Source organism: Macadamia integrifolia, chromosome 3 (assembly GCF_013358625.1).
Source record: "Macadamia integrifolia cultivar HAES 741 chromosome 3, SCU_Mint_v3, whole genome shotgun sequence".
NCBI lineage: Eukaryota > Viridiplantae > Streptophyta > Magnoliopsida > Proteales > Proteaceae > Macadamia > Macadamia integrifolia.
In genome coordinates, this window is record NC_056559.1 from 30,452,906 (window position 1) to 30,472,646 (window position 19,741).

A 19,741-nucleotide genomic window follows, 5' to 3' on the forward strand; every position below is an offset into this window, starting at 1 on the left:
GGGGACCGTGGGGTAAAAGAAAAAGACTATTTACAGTACTGTTATGGCTAAGTGCCAATGTGAGTTGCTAGGTTTGATGTTTCTATTGCCTATTCATCTGTGACTGGGTTGGAATGAACAAAAAAGGAATGATTCCCAGCCAGATCAGCTCACTCCCTCACATAGGGGTGTCAAAAGCTGGCCCGCCAGTAGCCCTTATCTAAATCGGTTGGCTATACCAATAATTAATCAGGCGTTCCCAATGCAAGCCAGTAGCTGACGATCACCTGAATGAGGAAAAAAATCGTCTGTAATTCTGATCTCGTACAATTCCATGAAATACTACCTTTAGGGGTGACACGTGTATTGATACCAATACAATGGTCCAGATCTGATTTAAATGTCTCTTCACTGATTTAATGTTTTATTAGTTGTACCAGATCTAGACCATTGTATTGGTATCAATACACGTGTCACCGTCTGAAGGTGATATTGCACGGAATTGTACGAGATCAGAATTGCAGACAATTTCAACCCCCTGAATGATCCGATTTGGATCAATAGAAACTTGTGACTGATAGATCACCTTGTTAATTTGTTCAAATTACAACATGGATAACTTTTTATCCTCCCTATCCTCTAATCTTTGCAAGTTGCTCCTTTGTCATATTTTTTTATTCTACCCTTTAGCAAGTGATGTCCTGCTCCATCATAAAATTTTTGTTGATTTCATGACAGGCTTTTAATCCTTTCCTTTTCCTTTTGAAAGTTTTTTAATCCTCGTAAGCTTTATAAAATTCATATAATTGATGACATTTTGAGCTAGTTTAAAGCTTATTTAACTTCATAATGATGAGCTTAATTATGATTCAATAGCTGACCGATCAAATAGAAGTGTATCCATATTCCATCTTAGATACAAATTTGTGGGTGAAAGAGGACTACTCTCTCTCTCATCAGTTCCGACTTTCCCCCTCTCTCCCCATCTTCGTCACCCTCCAACTTTGGCTTTCCTCTCTCTCCCCCACCTCCCTCCCTCCCTCCCTCCCTCCCTCCAGCTCCCCATGCGGCCTGCTTCTCCATCTCCCTTCGTTCTTCCCAATTTTATTTTTCTAATTCCCAAGGGAGGAGTTGCAATGGTGAGGCTGATTCAGCACCCCCGCCAGACCTCTCTCTGGCTATTCCTCAGTTCTACAGGCCTCCCTAGCTCTCTGGCAGCCCTCCTTGGCCTCTCCCGCAGTCCTCTCTGGTCCACTACTTTGGCGAACCTAAACCCCAACTTTGCATCTCTCTCTCTCTCTCTCTCTCCCTTGATGGATCGATAGGTAACCAATGAGAGGGTGAATTGGGATATAAAACTTAAATATGATATTCCTTTTCTTTGGTAGCAAATGTGGAAGCCTATAGAATTTTGATTTCACACACTTAAAAGGCGCAACGTTGGGGTTGGTTGTTATTTTTTTAATTTTTTTATCTACCATCCTACTTGTGATGGACAGCCTACTAGGTCTACACGTTTGAGAACTTTATCTAGATTCGCTTCTACTAAGATATTCACACTAAGGCTTATCCACTGTCACAATTGCTTTACCCAGTAACAATCAAACTTTACAAGTAGTCTTTCACAAATGGCTTCCTAATAACTTTCTCCAATCGCCTTAGTGATTCTACCAGTGTAGGACATATCTTACACACAAGGACAATAATTGAAGGATTAAGCAAGTACAGAAGAATTATTTCAAGAAGGTAGGACATACATGTTAAAACAAGATCTCTTCATTTGAAAAAAAGAAACCCTTAAAGTTCATTGGATCATACTATCATAGTATATCTCAAGTTGGAAGCTAAGATCTGATAGTGTTGGATTTTTATAAAAAGTCCTACAAAATCCTTTTATATTGCCAAAGAAGAGTTCACAACAAATATCCAATTGATCAATTAAATTAATCTTTGATGCATGAAAATCAATTCAACAATAGGGATTGTATAAATCATTATACACTCATACACAAATCAGTTATCCCATGGAACCATTTCATCACCAAAACCTAAGGTAAAATGGTTAGACACCCATATTTCAACATCCCTCCCCCTCTCCTCAAAGTCCATCTCAGTCGGTTCTTTAGGTGTGTTTTATATTATAAATACTTGAGAAGTTGCCACATGGCAAACATGCATCTGACAAAATCGGGGGATTCGAATTGGCGTATTCCCTAATCCAATTCTAATTCCTCAAACCATGATTTTAATTTGAATCAATTGATTCTCATTATGATTCAAAAGTTTCCTTTTTTAAAACCATGATGAGGGAATTGGGATGGCGAGTTTTCCTTGTGATGTCACAACCCATGCAAATAACTTGGATTGTTGAAGAAACTCTATAAAAAAGAAACAAATTTGACACATGATCTAGCTAAAATTGTATGATCAATTGTTCATCTAGAACATTATTATTAGGTGATCCAGACTCCAAAGTTCAAACGGGCCTTTTGATATCTACTCCACAAGAATCTCACCACATGGTAAAAATAATTAACCTTTTTTATTATCTTTAATAGATGGGAAGTGTATTCTAGATATTGGGAAAGGGCACATGTTTATTGAATCTTGAATAATGAAATTGAAGCTTTTTGAATAATGAAATTGAAGCTTTAAGGATATATATAGAATCTAGATTATTAAATATTGGTTGATCTTGGGATCAAATCCTATCTTCACGTGAAGGTTATAAACACTCAAAATATTCGATTCCTGCTTTCAGATTGGCATATGGATCTGTGGTCCTCCGATCAGGATTTCATTCAATTGGGATGCATTGGTTTTGTAGATGTTGTCTTAGTGTTGTGAGTTGTGATCAGGCATTCAATTGGGATGCATTTTATGTTCTTTATCCCTAAACATAGTAGTTCCTTTGCAAGCATAAAAAAAATCCATTAAAAAACTATTTATTAATTTTTCTTGGATCCATGGAAGGGCATAAATTTTGAAGGCCAACAAGGCAACAATACTATGTATACTTCGGGTAAAATAGCCAATGGTATAAAAATACATCTACATAAGGGTATAACAGGGATTAGTCTAACTTTAGGTCCCCAAAACTCAATCCAGGTCACCCAATCCTAACTAACCTTGGTTGGATAGGATTAACCCTAATTGGCCTTGATGTTTTCAAGGTCGGACTAACCAGAATTGATAATGTTTTTGCCATTTGTGTAATTATGAAGTGCAACACAATAATAGATATTCAAAACACCTGCCCATAAGAATCAATGACTCAGATTTCATTGTTTTGATCATTTTTTTTTTCAATTAGACTGAATCCATTTTTTAATGACCAACTTGTAAGGGTTCAGTTCACTTCGGGTTGAACTAGTAGATTGCAAAAGGTTTGGACCGATAATTGATACTTTTGTTGGTAAGTTTACCAAAAAATTCTAGAATCCACATCTAAATAATTAAGAACATTCAAACACACACCCCAAGAAATTTCCAACCACCGATGGCTGCAGAGGATTTCGAGGCACAAAATCCACGAATCCACTTGGGCATTTACACATTAGCATTTAGCTTTACAAAATGTGAAATGAAAACGTGTTTCTTTTGTCCTGTAATGACCATAAAAAAAAAAAAGAACTGTAAAATTTAAGAAAGAATGAAGAAAGCATTAAAAGCTACCTTTTTCTAATTGTCCTTCCATTAAAAATTCATTTTAAATTGAACAATAAATGCAAAATGTCAATAAATATAAGAGTTAATGTGATAGATTTTCTAATAATCTTTGCAGATTCAGGAAGTAAAATTTTTGAATCCACGTGAAAGTTGGATTCTCTCTCTCTCTCTGTGAAACCCATTTGATCATTTTTAATTCACTAATTGGGTGTATTAGGCAACCTTGGGTTGCGTTCATTAATATTCACCACAAGTACCTAGGAGGACAAATATCATGTATGTGACCCGTTAGATACATACTTTTTCTAAGACATTCCAAGTTTCAAATTATAAATAAAAGGATGGGAGAGTAGAATAATCCAAAAAAGAAAAATGAAAAAAAGAAAATGAAAAAAAACCCAAGTCAAGTCTGCAATTCAGCTTTGAACATAAAAGACATTAAAGTCTTGATGAACAAAGGAAACCCAGAAGAAGGGCATAAGAGTCAGGTCCTGAGAACCCCTAACCTTGGGCCAGAGAGAGGGGAGAGAGAGATTGGGAACTGGGATTTTGGAAAGTTGGGGCCTTGAAAGTTTCTACCTCATCTCCAAACAAAAAGCAATTTCAGGTTTGAACTTTGAATAGAAAAAAGAAAGAGCTTTGGAACATGAGATACTGGGATAGTATATAGTACACACACAGTTAATAACTAGGTTCTAAAAATCATTCAAGGTCACTGGCGAACCAAACAAGTCTTTTTCACATGGGCTCAAGAGTACCAACAGCCTTTGCCTGGCCTTTGCACCATTGTTTGACTAGTAGTTAAATCAATCTTAAGTTCTATTACTCCATTTGTAATGGTGTCACACTGAAACACTTGGTGTCACACTGAAACACTGTAGTCCTTCAACACTAAGCTACTGACTCGTGTCGGTCTGGTCCTTAACTGCCACATGTGTTCACCAATTCTCACCAAGGTTCCCGGTTTCCCATCTCCATCTCTTTCTCCATTCTCCATTCTCCATTCTCTAGTCTCTATTTCTCTTTCATGGATGACGAGAGAGTAAGTGCATAAGAGTAGGAGAACAAAGAAAAAGAAGTCATAAAGGGTTCAATTTGACTCATTTATATGTTACAAAGAAAGAGGAGGAAGGGGAGGGAGAGAAGGAAGAAGAAGCTTACCTTCCATACTTCATTTACAGCTTTTTATACGATGTGGGTATCTTGGATTAGTAATTGTGACGCTCACCCACCGACCAACTTATTTACATTTTACAGTTTCAGTGAGTGAGTGAGAGTGAGAAAGAGAGAGTGAGAGGGAAAGAGAGAGAGAGTGAGCCCAGGAAAAGCTTTCCATCTGTCATATCCTTTTCTGATTTTTCCCCTGTTTCTCTTCTCTTTTGTGGGTTTCCTTGTTGCTTTAGCTCTTGGCTTTTCTTTTGTTCTTATTTTTGGTCTCAGTGAAGCAGTTGGTAGGTGGGTTGCTTTTTCCCTCTCGCCCTATTTCCCTATTTCTCTTTTTCTCTCTCAGGCGGATAAACCGGTGAGCCTTTGCAGATCCAAGAAAACGGAGAGAGTATATAGACCTCGGGTATGCATAATCCATCTTTTCTTTTTGTTTCTTTCTGCAGATTCCTCTCTGTTTCGCTGCTTTAGGTCGCCCGCCCCATTTTATTTTCTTGTTCAAAAGATTTTGTGTTAATGGCATTAACTCATTTTTTTGGGTCTTGATTTGTTGCTTCGTTTTTGTTCTTGAGGTCTTCTGGTTTTTTTTTTTTTGCTTTAATTCTGTAATCTTTATGGATTTCTTGCTTTGCGATTTTGCCTGGTTCTTTGATTCGGATTGTTAGGGATATGGAATCCCTTTCTTCCAGTTTATTGTTCCGGATGACTCGCTCCTTACCTCTTCTTTAATCTGGGCCTCGTTATTATTGAGAGGATTTTCCCCCTTAAAAAGCTCAAAGCAGCTTCCTTTATTTTCACAAACCATTGTATGTGATTTTGGGGGCGGGTGTAGGGGTTCTGCAAATCCTTCTCTTTCTGTTTGTCTATTTTTGATCTATCATGTTTTTTGAGCCTTTAGTTGGTGTTTGGTGAATTAAGCTCCTCTTTGGTCGGTCTGCACTTCTGTGGTTCTTCCGTTTCATGTTACTCTCTTGATTACATGGATCCCTTCTTGTCCTTCTGTAAATGGAAGTTCTTTCTTCGTTTTCTTGATAATGTGGTTTTTGACGATATGATGGATCTTTCTAATACTCTGTATCTGGTATTGATTTGGTCACCATTTTTGGTTTTGTGATATTAAAAACTTGAACAAAGGAGACACCTTTATTCAGTTTGTTGCATGCTGGTTTTTTATTTTTATTTCTGTATCCATTGCAAGGTTTGTCGAACGATATAGATGGATGGAAGCGAGATCAGGCGCTGGGACGAACTAATACCAGATGCGCTTGGATTAATCTTCAGCAATCTCTCTCTTAAGGACAAATTAACTCTGATTCCGACGATTTGCAAATCATGGAGGAAAGCAGTAATGGGGCCTTACTGCTGGCAAGAGATCGACATTGAGGAGTGGAGCTGCCGGCGCCAGCCTGAGGAGCTGGATCGAATGCTTCAAATGCTGATCACAAGAAGCTCTGGTTCTCCCCGAAAGCTCTGTGTTTCTGATCTACCCAACGACACAATATTCTCCTACGTCGCAGACCAGTAAGCCCCAAACTCTCTAGCAGATATTGTTTGAACCCATTAGTCCGATTTCAGATTTTGTTTGGTAATCCATGGAATTGCTGATCTGGGTTTTATTATTGCTGTTCGCTTTGCGCTGCAAGTGCAAGTTCCCTTCAGACCTTGCAGCTGCCCGGAAGCAAAATTAGTGATTCAATAGTGGAACATCTTGCGGGGAAAATGGCTACCATCACTCTCTTGGACCTTACCTACTGTGGTAAGATTGGTGCCCGTGCTCTGGAAGCATTTGGCAAGAACTGCAAATTCCTTGTAACCTTGAGAAGGAATATGCACCCATCGGATGTGGATGTTGGGAACAGGGGTTGCCAGGACAATGAAGCCCACGCCATTGCAACCACAATGCCCAAGCTCAAGCACCTTGAGATAGCCTACATGGTCATCACAACTGAAGGGATCCTTGACATTCTCTCTGGTTGCCGAGAACTCGAATCCTTGGACGTGAGAGGTTGCTGGGATGTGAAACTTGATGACAAGTTCTTAGATGAGAAGTGCTCTGGGTTGAAGGTTCTGGGCCCTTCAGTCATGGATAATTACTACCGGAATTACTACGATGATTTATCCGATTACTCGGATTCTTCGGGTTACTCTGCCTGGATGTTTAGTACTCATCTGTATGATGGTGAGAGCTCTGATGGGGTTTGGGATGATGAGCAGAGGCTTGAGGAGCTGGAGCTGAGGTTCTATGAAGGGTTTGATGAGGAAGACGATGATGATTTTGGGGAGTTTGAGTAGTCTCTGTATCCGTTACTTTCAGGTTGTAAGAGTGTTTGATGTTTGGGTCTGGAAACTGGATCAATAGGTTTTAATTGAGCTTTTTACTGGTGTTGTTACTACTGTTTTGGATGCCACCCTTGGCATGGAAGGTTTCTTAGGCTTTGGGGATTTGTATATGGTTCCTAGAACAGTGAAAGTTGTGGGGTTTGTATCTTTTTTTTCATTCCTTGAAAAACAATGACAACGCCCATTTTCCTTTCTCCATATATGATTGTTCGACTGTCTGCAACTGCCTTAGCCTTACCGATTAGAGAAAAAGTAAATTAGTTTAGTTTTGGTGGAGCATAAACAATAGCCAATTATAGAAAGTTGAGAAGGAAAGTAGAGATTTAGGGAGGAGAGGAGATGTGGTACTTGAGATTTCTTTTGGGGGTAAGAGACTAGTCCTATAAATCCTCGGTGAAAACAAAAGATAATGATGGTGAGAGATTAAAGAAGCTAGGTTCCATGGGGGAGCCTCAAGAACTTGCTCACTTCTCCATGCTTCCCCTGTTTATAGCATGTGATGGAATGAAGAGAGAGAGAGAGAGAGAGAGAGAGAGAGAGAGAGAGAGAGAGTTGTTCCAATTTGGAGGAAGAGAAAAGTATTAAAGATGAAGGCTCTTTTTAAGCTGGTTTTCATTTTTATATATAAAAGAGGGGCTCTTTTATGTTGGTTTGAGCTTCAGTCACTAAGCATAATATGATAATGGGAAAAATTTGGGCACACCGCTCGTGTATTGTAAACTAGCACATGCTTTCTCTCTCTCCCTTTGGAAACACCCGGCCCACTAGCTTGTCACATGTGGGTGAAATGTGCTTATCCCTCTCCCTTTGAAAGTAGGGAAACGGTTTCTCGAACCACAGGGGAGGTACACTAGCTTCCGCTCACACACCACATTTATTTGTCTTCCTAGTTATGAAATGACTTTGTTGCTCTTTAATGTATGAATTGCTTTTCTCCTCTGCGCGTGGAGAACCCTCCCCTCTCCTAAGGGAAGGGTTATCTGAGTGTCAGAGTTACCTACATCCCTTCACATGAAATTATTTACCAAAATTTCCTTTTTACATTTGAAAATTTTCTTTTCCCTTCCCTCTGATTTCCTTGCAATCAAATGGAGCCATCAGCAAAAATACAAAGAATGGTTTTATTGGCATGGGTTCTTACATTATATTCCATCAGAATCAAATTGGTATGAGCTGAAAAAACAAAATTTCTTACTGAACAGGGGATTCTATTATTACAATATTTGGCTACAATCCAAAAATAGTCCAATCCTAGTCTTGGTGGAGCCAACCATCCGCCATGGAAGTGAGTTAAATCTGTTGAAAGTGATACAGTTTAGACTTATGGTAAAAGCTAACCCACAAAACACATGTGCCACAGTCAATGTCAAAATATATAAGAACCGAAAAAAGATGTGCTGAGCACGCTGCTGCGTTATTTAGAAATGGGAGGTAAACAATGTACATTAGCCAGAGCTTCTAGTAGGAGCATGTGAAGTGTTTGCTCACAGATGATATCTATCACTACCACTCATGAGTCATGACCCACCTCCTTGGCATCAGATCTGAGTCTACTGAAGGCTGAGCCTGGCCTCTGAAGCTGAATAGAAGTCTAGATTTTAGAGAGAAGAGGAACTCTGTAGCCTGCAGCAGAAGAGGTACAAATGATGCCCAGTTAGCTTTGGAAGGAAACTCCAATGAAAATACATATCCAGAAGAGGAAGCCAGGTCCAACCAGCACCAACTTACCTTTTTACAGAAACTAGCTACCATTCAAGAAAATGTTCTGCTTTGTAGAATTGGCCTTTCTTCTCCTTGGGACACTTCCCTATACCTGTACCTTCCATTTGAATCCTATCATTAATTCTTAAGATTCTTTCTCTTATAATTAGCAATTGCAGTCATTGTTGTTGCTGATTTGGAGTAGTATATTGGGGATTAATTAACTCTTCACCAATGACCAATCCAAAAAGAGTGGTCCCTCCAGCCCCAACAACCAATAACTCCTCTCCCAAAATAGATCTTACTGATTAAAACCCAATACCTACTTTCTATCTGATGTCTTAGGATTCAGTAAGTTTGAGCATAATAATTTGACAGTTAAAAGCAGTAGGTAGTCACTTCGACCCATTTAGATTTTTAGAATCCTTATTTCAGTGTTTAGTGTAAGATGACATTTAAGTGTAGGGTAGACTCGACGCTACAGAGTCTAAAGTCTAGAGTCTAGATTACTACTCAGTAGAAACAGTAAATGGTCTAAAATGAATTCCGCATCTGGTTGAGGCATAATATCAAACACTTGCACCCTCCAAAGCAACACTCAATGTCAGACTTTGAGAAGTGGACCGACTAATGGGGTTCTAACCTCTAAAGAACTCTAACAAGTAACAAGGTTCAAACTACAATGATGGGCAGCAGAAGCTTCTGCCGGAGGAGCAATAGAAGCGAATGCCCAACGTGTGAGATTGGAAGACGGCAGCACAGACCGCAGAGGTTGCCTGAGTTGCTGCTGCCTCGTCTTGGCGTTTACCGTGCTGGCAACACATTGAACACAGTAATGGTAGTTAACGTGCGGGGATTGTGGACAGCCCTCGGGTTGCGCACATTGGTTAAGTTTTGTTTCTACTTTTGAAACTTTGAAGGGGTTGTTGCCTTCTTAGCGGCCAAGCATGGTTTAATACCGATATGAAACCGATACGGATCGGCCCCAATACTGATACGACCGACTAAAACATTAGGTGAAAGAGTCATTGGTACGTAGGAGTGGAGACTAGAGAGGGAAAGAAATAGTAGTAATCAATAATAATATGAGGGAGAGGGACCCACCAATTTGCTGGTCCTGGTCCCTCAGAAAGGATTATAATGTCTTAGCTTCAGAATTTCTTCTGAAGGAAATCCGATCCGTGGTCCCGTCTGTGGATTTTGAAACTTTGGAAGGGAACCTCCTCAATCCCTCAGCCTCAGAGGGAGGAGCCCCACAGGCCAGAAGACTAGAGAGTCTCCCTTGCTGTTTTATTTCCCCAGAGGCCCACACTATCAATCACTGACGCGGTTTTGGGCAGAATGATTAGGTGAGACTGTGAGAGGGGTGTAGGACTGTAGGGTACCATAGAGCATCAAAAAGCTCATAATGCAACAACCATCCAGCCATATCCTTTGGCTCTTCTCCTTCTCTACACCAAAAAAAAAGACTCAAGATGGAATTCAATTTCATTATTTTCTGCAAATTCGATTTGTTATTCCTCAATGACAAAGCCTAGACCTCGATCATCACTTCTTTTTTATTATTTTTAATATTGAAACATGTTGGACATGTTACAACCACTAATCCCAAAAGCTCAAGCTGTTAAGAAGAGTCCACAAAAATGTATATCGATCCTCCCCCCACACCCCATACATACACATCTCTACAATTGACACCAACATGTGGCACCAAGGGTACAGCCGTACAAGGCACAACAACACACTCCCCACGCCTACTAAGGATCAAACATTCAACCACCTGGCCTCGATAGCATGTTACAGCCGCTGGTTTTTGGTATCGTATTCGCTGGTTTTAACTCCAAAGAGGGAAACGTCCTAGAAAACCTTAGTTTTTGTGATTTTTGGTCAAATCACTTCCATGTCTTTGCAATGAACCTTGTATAACATTGGATGATTATGAAATGATTTCTAATTTTATGTTTATTCATTTCTAATGCATACTGTTTTAATCACAATCTAAGGGTTCTATTATGTTTAAGGACCTAAAATTCCTGGAAGTTTTGAGATTTAATTTGGCCATTTGACCCTCGAAACCAGCAGCAAAAAATTATCAGGTTTTGGTCAAAATTTAACAGTTTCACTAAATATATCAACCTGGCTCAAAACTGTAAATCTGAACCTTGGTTTTGAAAATATATAATTATGAAAATGATATATGAAACTTGTAACGGCAATGTAAGAATTAAAGAAGATTAAAATATAAAGCTACAAACTAAACCAAACCCAAATGAAGACTGATATTCAAAAGGGCTATCAAACAAGACTGATATTCCAAATGAAGAAGTTAGATATACTATAGTCAAGACCATCTTCAAGAATCATGAGAATGTTAGCATGTAGCCTTACCTTAGCTATTTCATCTGGGGTCAAAGAACCTTTATGTCCTGCTTATTTGTTAGTATCAGTAAGGATGCTCCAGATAGTCACTGTCAAAAGCACAAACAAGTGATCAAAGAAAATGAAACAAACATCAACAACAGAATTCTCTTTTCCTTTTTTAAGAATCATTCTGGCAAGTTGGCCAGTAAAATGGACTCTTCAATGTCCCCTAGTTAGCAACTGAAGAAATATCATTCATAAAAATTCAAAATTATTAGACAGAGAACTAATAAATTGCAAATCCAAGTAGTGTTTCTTTATTGATTTTTTTTATTTTTATTTTTATTTTTTTATTTTTATTTTTATTTTTTTTTTAATTCTTTTCCAGTTATGTGCTTAATGCTTAATTCAAACTAATGTTCTGGTACCTTTAGAAACTGGCAATATGAAATTTATGTAATGGTTGAGCCACCATTAAAGAGTTTGGTTTTCAAAGTATATCGTTATGAATTTCTTTATGCTTGAGCTGAACAAAGTGCACTAGGGCAGAAAAATAGGATGAATGTTGAACACATTGTTAGTCCCTTGCACATGCCGAGTAGCATCCAAGGAGGAGACCTGGTAACAAGAGTGGCTTGATCCAATGAGAATGAGTGGTCTGTAAATACTAAATACCTCTTCTTTCAAATGATTATCCAACTCCATTTTGCAATCATCTAATCTTCTAACATCTGAACTATCAACAACCCATACTAAACCATCAATCTGTTCAAAGTAGTTTCTCCAATAAGATCTTATCGTTCTTTGGCCACCAACATCACCATGAGAATCCTCATCTCTCTCTTTCCTCTTGATGTTTCTGATGATGCTAAGAAGCCCCATTACTATTTTTCGAACCTCGCAGATATCAGCTCAGATCAAAACGAACCCTTATGACAGATCAACTAATGATGCCTTCCAATGGGGTTTTTCTAACTTTCAGTCCAAAATAGCAGATCAAACATATTCCTGTTGTTGCTTTGAGAAATTATTTGCTTCCAATCTTCATCACTTCCAGTGATACAAAATAATAATTATACAGAGCGCAAAATTGAAGCACTCTTCTTAGTTTCAAAGCAATCACAGTGCTTCAATGGAGCAGAGAATTAAAACATCTCCCTACTTCTAAGCAAACTAATGTAACTGGAACTTAACAAAATATTGGTTTAATAGGCCAAAAAAAAAATATATATATATATATTGATCCTGTGCTTTGATCCAGGGGTGTAATGACTGCCCTGCCCATGAAAGGCAGAAAACCCGCAATTATTGATGCTTCTGCTCCTATTCTCATTGGCCTTTACACTGATGCAGGGACACCGGACCTCACTGCATTCTCATAAACTATGTAACCATGATTATGAAAATTTTCCCCTTTTCAGAAGTGATTTCATCTCTTTATTTACTATTAAAGTCCACGCTTAATATATTACTTGAAATAGGAAGCAATGCCATGGATCAAGGTATTGCTTTCGTTTCCTTGTTTCTTTTGGATTAAATGGATATAATTATATCTGATTCAATATCAATTAAGTGTATTGGGACAAAGCTTTAGAGCTCAACCTGAACTCTCTTATTTTGTTTTTTCCTTTGGTGGTTGAACCTGAACTCATGAAGATCTACAAAATTTCGTGTCCGTGGTTCTCCAAATTCTCACGTAATGTCAGTCCAGCCCCTCAAAGCATCATCCATATATCAGCTTGGAATGGCAGGTCTTTGGTACTTTTGTGTGTAGTAAGTCTCCTAAAAGGACTAGATAAAAGTAAGAAATTAAAGACTCAAAAGAGTTGAGACAGAGTAATAAAGGAAATGGAATTTGTTTGGGATGCAAGCAAGAATAAAGAACCACAATGGTTTAGCTTCAGCACTTATATGGCTTCTTCATCCTGTAGCCTTTTTGGTTGGAGATACCCCCCTCTATGAAGCCTCAACTAGACTCAAATATCATTCATAGACATGCATTGGAGACTGGTTTTATAGTCTTGACTCCAACCCTCTTAACCTGGAACAACTGTCTTTAATGGCCTAGTTTTTTCTTGTATAGTTAGTGAGATTGTGTTTTGGTGATGGAAGGCAGAAACCCAAGATTTGGGGACGAACACAGTGCATTATTTGATCAATTCGAACGACTGTCCTTTGAGGTTCAGCTCAACCAAGTGATGTTGGGTAGGAGTCTTTCAGCGCCCAGCATGGTTAGATCACTTGCGCCCCAAGGCTCCCAACCACAACCTTTGGTGTCACAAGTGCAACAAGGGAAACGTTCAAGCTTGCCAAAGGTCCTGAAGAAGCTATTTAGTCCAATTTTCGTTAAGTTTGGAAGGGGGAAAGACCCAGATGTGAAAAATCATGTTTCTTCTTACAAGGCATTGAGCAGATCTCTGAGCAAAGCATTGAGTAGATCTCTAAGAGTCAAATGCTGAGTTGGTGTTCTCAGCTGGTTTGCTATTCTAGTTTTGACTCATTTGCTCCCTCTTGTATCCTTTTGTAATTGTCCCCAAAGCATGAAGTTCTTGATCACTAGTCACTTGACAGCACAGGTTATTGTTGTCTTATAATGAAATAAATGCCTAGAATGACTAACTGTTCTATGGTTACTTGTGGTTTCTTGGGATTTTCCATAGCTAGGTTTCCAATATAAACCAGCATTCAAGGTTTCAAAACTCGAAGTCCGGCATAGAATTGGATTTCATTGATTTTGATTCTATTGGATCAAATTGGAATGAATAGAATCAAGCATGTTGAGTGGTAGTGAGTGGGACAATCCCTTTCCTCATATAACTGGAGCAACTTCTCTTACTAGATCCTTTTGAGATAAAAATTTACATAGTCAAAAATAATTATAGATTTACGAAGATTTTTAAATTGTTTATTTATAAGTATTGTTGATATAATTACTAGAGGTAGGTTACTTTAATTTTTTACACCGAAATGATATCAGGATCGGCCATCATTATAAGGACTCGAGTCACCAGTTCACCAACTTCACCCCGACATGATATCCATTCTCAGGTTCTCCAGCTATCAACATTAGAACGAAATCCTTTCTCTCTGTGGTATACACATGTCTTCTTCTCTATCTCTGTCTCATCTATCTTTCTCTCTTCCGCAGTGTCACCGCCAATCCTCTCAGCTTCCACATCCATTGAACGTCGGTAGCCACAATGATCTCAACTACTCCGGTAGCAAAAAATGTAACTTGTGTCTCTTTGCAGGGCTTACTTCCTTTGATGGACAATCCACAAAAAGCACATCATCATGGGCTGTGAATCTTGCTGGAAGAAGTGATATATTATTACTCCAAAAGCAAGATTCTTGTTTTGGTGAGGAAAATGGTAGGTTACCCACTAATAGGGAAGAAGTGAATCAAACCCTGGTTGAGGAACGTGAAGGGCGATCAACCAGTCACGAGGCAGAGATCAATAAGAACATTGATCTGATTGAGGAAAATGGGATGAGACCCACCAAGGAAGGAGCAGAAATCGTTGAAAATTTTGTAGTGGGAAGTGATGATGGAGTGCCAATCAAGGAAGAAGCAGGAGTTAGGGGCTCTTTGGAGAGGAAAAATGGTAAAATACTATCGTTTCAAGTTTCTAATTTTCTTAAGAAAATTACAAATTCACATGCTAACAAGCGGGCTGAAGTTCTTGATTTGTTCGAGAAGCATGTTCGATTCCTAATGATTGCTGACTTGAACTGTCTACTCATGGAGTTGGTTAAAGCGGATGAGCTAGAAGTTGCAGTTGAGCTGTTTGACAAATTGCCGTCTTATGGCTTAGTGCCAAATTCTCGAACATTTTCTGTTCTGGTTCGATGTTACTGCAAGAAAAATGATCTTGAGAAGGCTAGACAGGTTTTAGATGACATGGTGGGAAGTGGGTTGCGTCCAAATGTTGTAACTTTTACGATTCTGATCAATGGGAACTGCAGAAAGGGGAGGTTGCAGAAAGCATTTGAGATTTTTGAGCTCATGGGTCGAATTGGTTGCCAACCCACTGTCCAGACATACAATTGCTTGCTTAATGGATTGTGTTATGTGGGACGGGTGGAAGAAGCATGTGAACTGTTGATGAAGATCAAGAATTCTTCCAAGAAACCTGACATTTATACGTATACTGCAGTCATGGATGGTTTCTGTAAGGTGGGTCGCTCGGATGAGGCAATGGAGCTGATGAAAGAAGCTTTGGAGATGGGTTTAAAGCCAACTGTGGTCACTTTTAATACTCTGTTTAATGGGTATTGCAAGGAGGGGAGACCTTTGGAGGGGATTAGTCTTTTGAAGCAAATGAAGGAGAGAGATTGCCAGCCTGATTATATCACTTATAGTACCTTATTACATGGGTTGTTGAAGTGGAGTGAAATTCCTGCAGCTCTGCAGATTTATAAGGAGATGTTAGAAATAGGATTTGAAGTTGATGAAAGAATTACAAACACCCTTCTTAGAGGGATTTGCAGGAGATCATGGACTGATGGAGAACTGTTAATAGATGCTGAGGAATTGTTCGAGAGAATGAAAACTGTGGGTGCGGGTCCTCATCCCTCGACATATTGTTTGATGATCCAATCTCTTTCTATCAAAGGAAAGATAGACAGGGCTTTAGCCAACCTACACGAGATGATTCGGCTTGGTTATCCGCCAAAGATGGTTACCTTCAATACTGTTATCCGAGCTCTTTGTGTTGAAGGAAGGGTTGATGATGCTTTGCTTGTTATGGCTGTTATGCTTAGTAGTAGTACATCACGTGGTAGGATTTCTTACAACTTAGTCATCAATGAGCTTAATCGACAGGGGAGATTATTGGATGCTTGTGAAGTATATGGGGCAGCATTGAAGAGAGGTGTCATTCCTCATTGCAAACCAAGAGTCAATGGGTGAGGTAGAGTTTGTTGTCTTGTTTAAGGAAGTAGGACCAAAATGTGATCACTCTGAGCCATGCAACCATGAGGTTCCAGATCTTTAAAAGTTATAGCAAGATCCAAATGATTTATGTTCGGTAGGTTATGATGAAATTTTTTACATTGAAGGAGATGCTCATTTTTTGGAACTTCCAGCTATGGAGTCCACCGAAGTGACCAGGAAGTAATTTCTTCCTGGAAGTAATAGCAGGAGGGAGGGAGCCAAGCCACTGACTGTTTTGATTGTTTGATGTACCTTTTGACCACTGGAGTTCTGTGTTAATAGCAGCTGGTGTTATATGTAAAATGTATTAGAATAATTAATTTGTAATGGGTTTTGTCAATATGACTTGACAACAGTATATAGGAGATGTAGAATTCATGAATCTCAAAGGCTCAACCATATCACTTTTGAGTGGCAGAAGAAAAGGGTTACTTGCAAAATGTCTGTTACTTTCTGATCTCAGGAAACATATTAGTAATTAGTGAAGTTCTGTAAGAATTTACTAATGGACTAGATATTTACCATGGCATTAATAAGATTTTTTCAACCAAATGAGTAATTAAAAGAGTAAATTAAATTACAAAAGCCACCTTAATTGTTATCAAAGTATACCATAGGTTCCTTCTAAAAAAACTATTTTTTACTTCTTGAACTTGGCGTACATTTTGCCCTTGTCATTAACATTTTCAGGCTCAATTTTTGGGTGGAAATTAGCATTTTCAATCTCGAAAGTCTTGAACATTAGTAAATGATGATGGTCAAAGTATCTTGTTGAAGTTTTGACCTAAAACCTACATACCCTTTTATTTTTTATTTTTTCTATTTTCCTGTTAAATGTTGATACTCTTTCTAAGTCTTCTTCTTGCATAGAAGAACATCCATACATTGGGAGGCTGTCTAGAAAAAAGATAAAACAAAATAGGTGGGGGTGGGGGACAGCTGAAAACAGGTTTTAAACAAGGGGTTAAGAGCAATAATCGTTCAATTGCTTTTAAAGATTTAAATTTAGACACACACAAATAAAAACATAGATGCTTGAAAAATAATAAAAATAATAATACATCCTTCAAGCACAAGAATTGCCTATTTTGTGGACTAATGATACAACTAACAATGGAATTATCAATAGAATTTCATTGATTTGTAGAAGGCCTTATCAACAGTTTACAGGCTTATCAGTCAATTGCTTCATCAAAGACAATGTAGAACTATTTAAAGCTACAACTTGGATGGCCAGGAGACGGGTTAAAATCATAAACTGTCAATCTCTACCACTTTTGGTCTTGACTCACTGATTATCTCACATTCAAAAGTAAACTTAATTGATAATCAGTTCAAGTAGGTCAATGGCTGTGTTAAACTAGTGAACTATGGAGGTGATGACACCACCAAACTCTGTGATCTCCAACAGGAATATACGTCTTGGAATCTAGGTAAGAAAAAGCTCTGCAACAATCACTTGCACCTGTCCAAAGAATGTATCACAAAAGCAAAGGTAGTCCTTGGTAAACATAAATTGAAAAAATTTCAGCAATAAACAGGATATCAAAACTTTTTGAGCCATTGGTTTAGGCACGGCTCATGTATTGCCTCTCGCAACCATCATTATTTCATTACCAATATTCACAAACAATGGGAAAGTTACAAAAGCTCCTGCATCTTGAGTTGCCGGTTTCGCTTCTCCCGAAACAAGACATTGCTTATCAGAAATATAATGAAATCATCAATATTAGCATTTCAAATGTCACTAACAAGGTAATAAGAATAGTTTCATGTTCAGCTAACAAGGATATTAAAGAATCCTTTGGGAGATAATTGCAAATCAGCTAAACTTACCAAATGAGGTTATTTTTTTGCTCCTTGATTAGCAAAGTCTGAAAAAGATATTCACCCATAGTGGTTCTTTTATCTCATGGAGATTGGATGATGTAGTTTTGTAGGAGCACTATGGGATCTACTGTTAATGCTGAAGTGCTGAACACATCCTCAGTAACCTAGTTCAGTGACAGACCACAACTTGGGTTTCACATGACTCAATAGCTCTGATATAGCTGGCTCCACTTCATCAAGTCAATAAAATTATTAGTAGGTGCTGTTGTGCTGGGCTTGGAACAATGGCATGCTATATATCTGCCATGTGGCAGTCCATCTGGCATCTAAATTTGTTGTACAGGCAGACCCCACATCTTTCAATCTGAATATAAAATTTCAGTCCAATATGAATTATATATACTGAGAAGTCTCCACTTTTCACATTCCTCACCTATAGATGTGGGAAGTTGAAACTAAACCAGAACACAGAAGGATGTTTGAATGTCAAAAAGGGAAAAGAAACAGCCTGATATTAAATTTTCCTTAGCTATGGAAAAGCTTGAATCCAAATATAAAAAAATAAAAATAAAAAATATTAGAGAGGGAGAGAGTAATTAAAAGAATGTAAGAAATTACATAAACACCCCTGATATTGTATCAGTCCAAGCAATTGACCTATATGGAATGATACCCAGTACAAGAAATACCCTTAAGACATCAAATACTCTACCACACCATATATCTAAAAAAAGAGGCAACCCAGTGCACCAGGGTCTTGGTACTGCAGGGTCTGAGAGGGCAAGTGTACACAACCTTACCCCCTGTGACTGTCATATAATTATTAGGGATTTTCACTGCCAACATCATATGATAAATGACAACTAACGATAACATTTGTCTTTGTATCTCTTTATACATAAAATGCTATGAATTCAAGAGAACAACCAATTCATCTGTAAATTTGGAATAGAGCAACGTCGTAGAGGCACTTTTGAGTCTCAACTCATTGAAGTTCCACATTTCCAGATTTTGTAAGCTTTACCAACGACTTCACAGTACACATGAAACACGGATGTAGGAATGGAGTTTATTGCATGTGTCTAAATTATGAGAAATGGAACTTGTTACAGGTGTATTCTAAGGTTCTACCTCTCTCTGCATTTAAATTTGATTTGTTTGTTAACTAAGCCTAATATATAATTGTATAAATCCCAGTTCTAACTTACTCATGAGAATGGAATCTCTTATCTGACTGATCCCCTGCAAAGTTGTGTCTTGAACACGGTGGCAAACTGTGTGCAGTTTAAGGCTTCTTCTCTGTTTTTGAAACTAGACCACACAAGAAACCATCACCTATTTCTACCTGCCCATCAATTTATGCAATTGTGCTCTAGCCAAGCTTTTCCATTGAAGCACAGACTGAAACTGGTTCACCAATTTATGTTAGTGGATTTCCTCAAACTACCATTCAAATTATAAACCAAATGAAACGACTAAGGGCCCGTTTGATACGTTTCAAGAAACACGTTTCTGCGTTTTCTACGTCCATAAACGACAGAAACAGAATAAAAATCATTTGATAAAGCTGTTCCGTTTCACTTGTTTTTAGAAATAAATATTGAAATTTCTACCTATATATGGTTCGAGAAATGACCTGGGTGAAACATGCACATGACTCGTGACCATTCTTTTGCTGGTTACTATCGACTTTCAGAAACATGACTTATCAAACACCTTCAATTTCGTTTCTGTTTCTGGAAACAAAAATTTATGTTTCAC

General features: G+C 38.3%; 2 protein-coding genes across 3 annotated transcripts; both read left to right on the plus strand.

The window, feature by feature from the left end:
• Positions 1-4,702: 4,702 nt before the first annotated feature.
• On the plus strand, positions 4,703-7,350 carry LOC122072584 (F-box protein FBW2-like). Of its 2 annotated transcripts, none has more exons than XM_042636946.1 (3): positions 4,703-5,218; positions 6,011-6,333; positions 6,456-7,350. In XM_042636946.1, the coding sequence occupies exons 2-3, from the start codon at positions 6,029-6,031 to the stop codon at positions 7,102-7,104; spliced, it is 954 nt and encodes a 317-aa protein (XP_042492880.1). In that variant the 5' UTR covers positions 4,703-5,218; positions 6,011-6,028; the 3' UTR covers positions 7,105-7,350. The 2 variants fall into 2 exon arrangements, with proteins under 2 accessions (XP_042492880.1, XP_042492881.1); XM_042636947.1 differs by lacking the exon at positions 4,703-5,218 and adding an exon at positions 5,245-5,893.
• A 6,964-nt stretch (positions 7,351-14,314) lies between these two features.
• LOC122074344 (pentatricopeptide repeat-containing protein At5g41170, mitochondrial-like) lies at positions 14,315-16,126 on the plus strand. Its single transcript, XM_042639170.1, has one exon. It carries the CDS (start codon positions 14,315-14,317, stop codon positions 16,124-16,126), a length of 1,812 nt encoding a protein of 603 aa, XP_042495104.1.
• The last annotated feature ends 3,615 nt before the right edge of the window (positions 16,127-19,741 follow it).

Bases quoted from the DNA above. Each gene is read 5' to 3' on its own strand.
- LOC122072584 (XM_042636946.1), top strand. From the start codon at position 6,029: ATGGATGGAAGCGAGATCAGGCGCTGGGACGAACTAATACCAGATGCG. The intron at 6,334-6,455 runs GTAAGCCCCAAA...TTGCGCTGCAAG, and splicing joins TTCTCCTACGTCGCAGACCA to TGCAAGTTCCCTTCAGACCT.
- LOC122074344 (XM_042639170.1), top strand. From the start codon at position 14,315: ATGTCTTCTTCTCTATCTCTGTCTCATCTATCTTTCTCTCTTCCGCAG.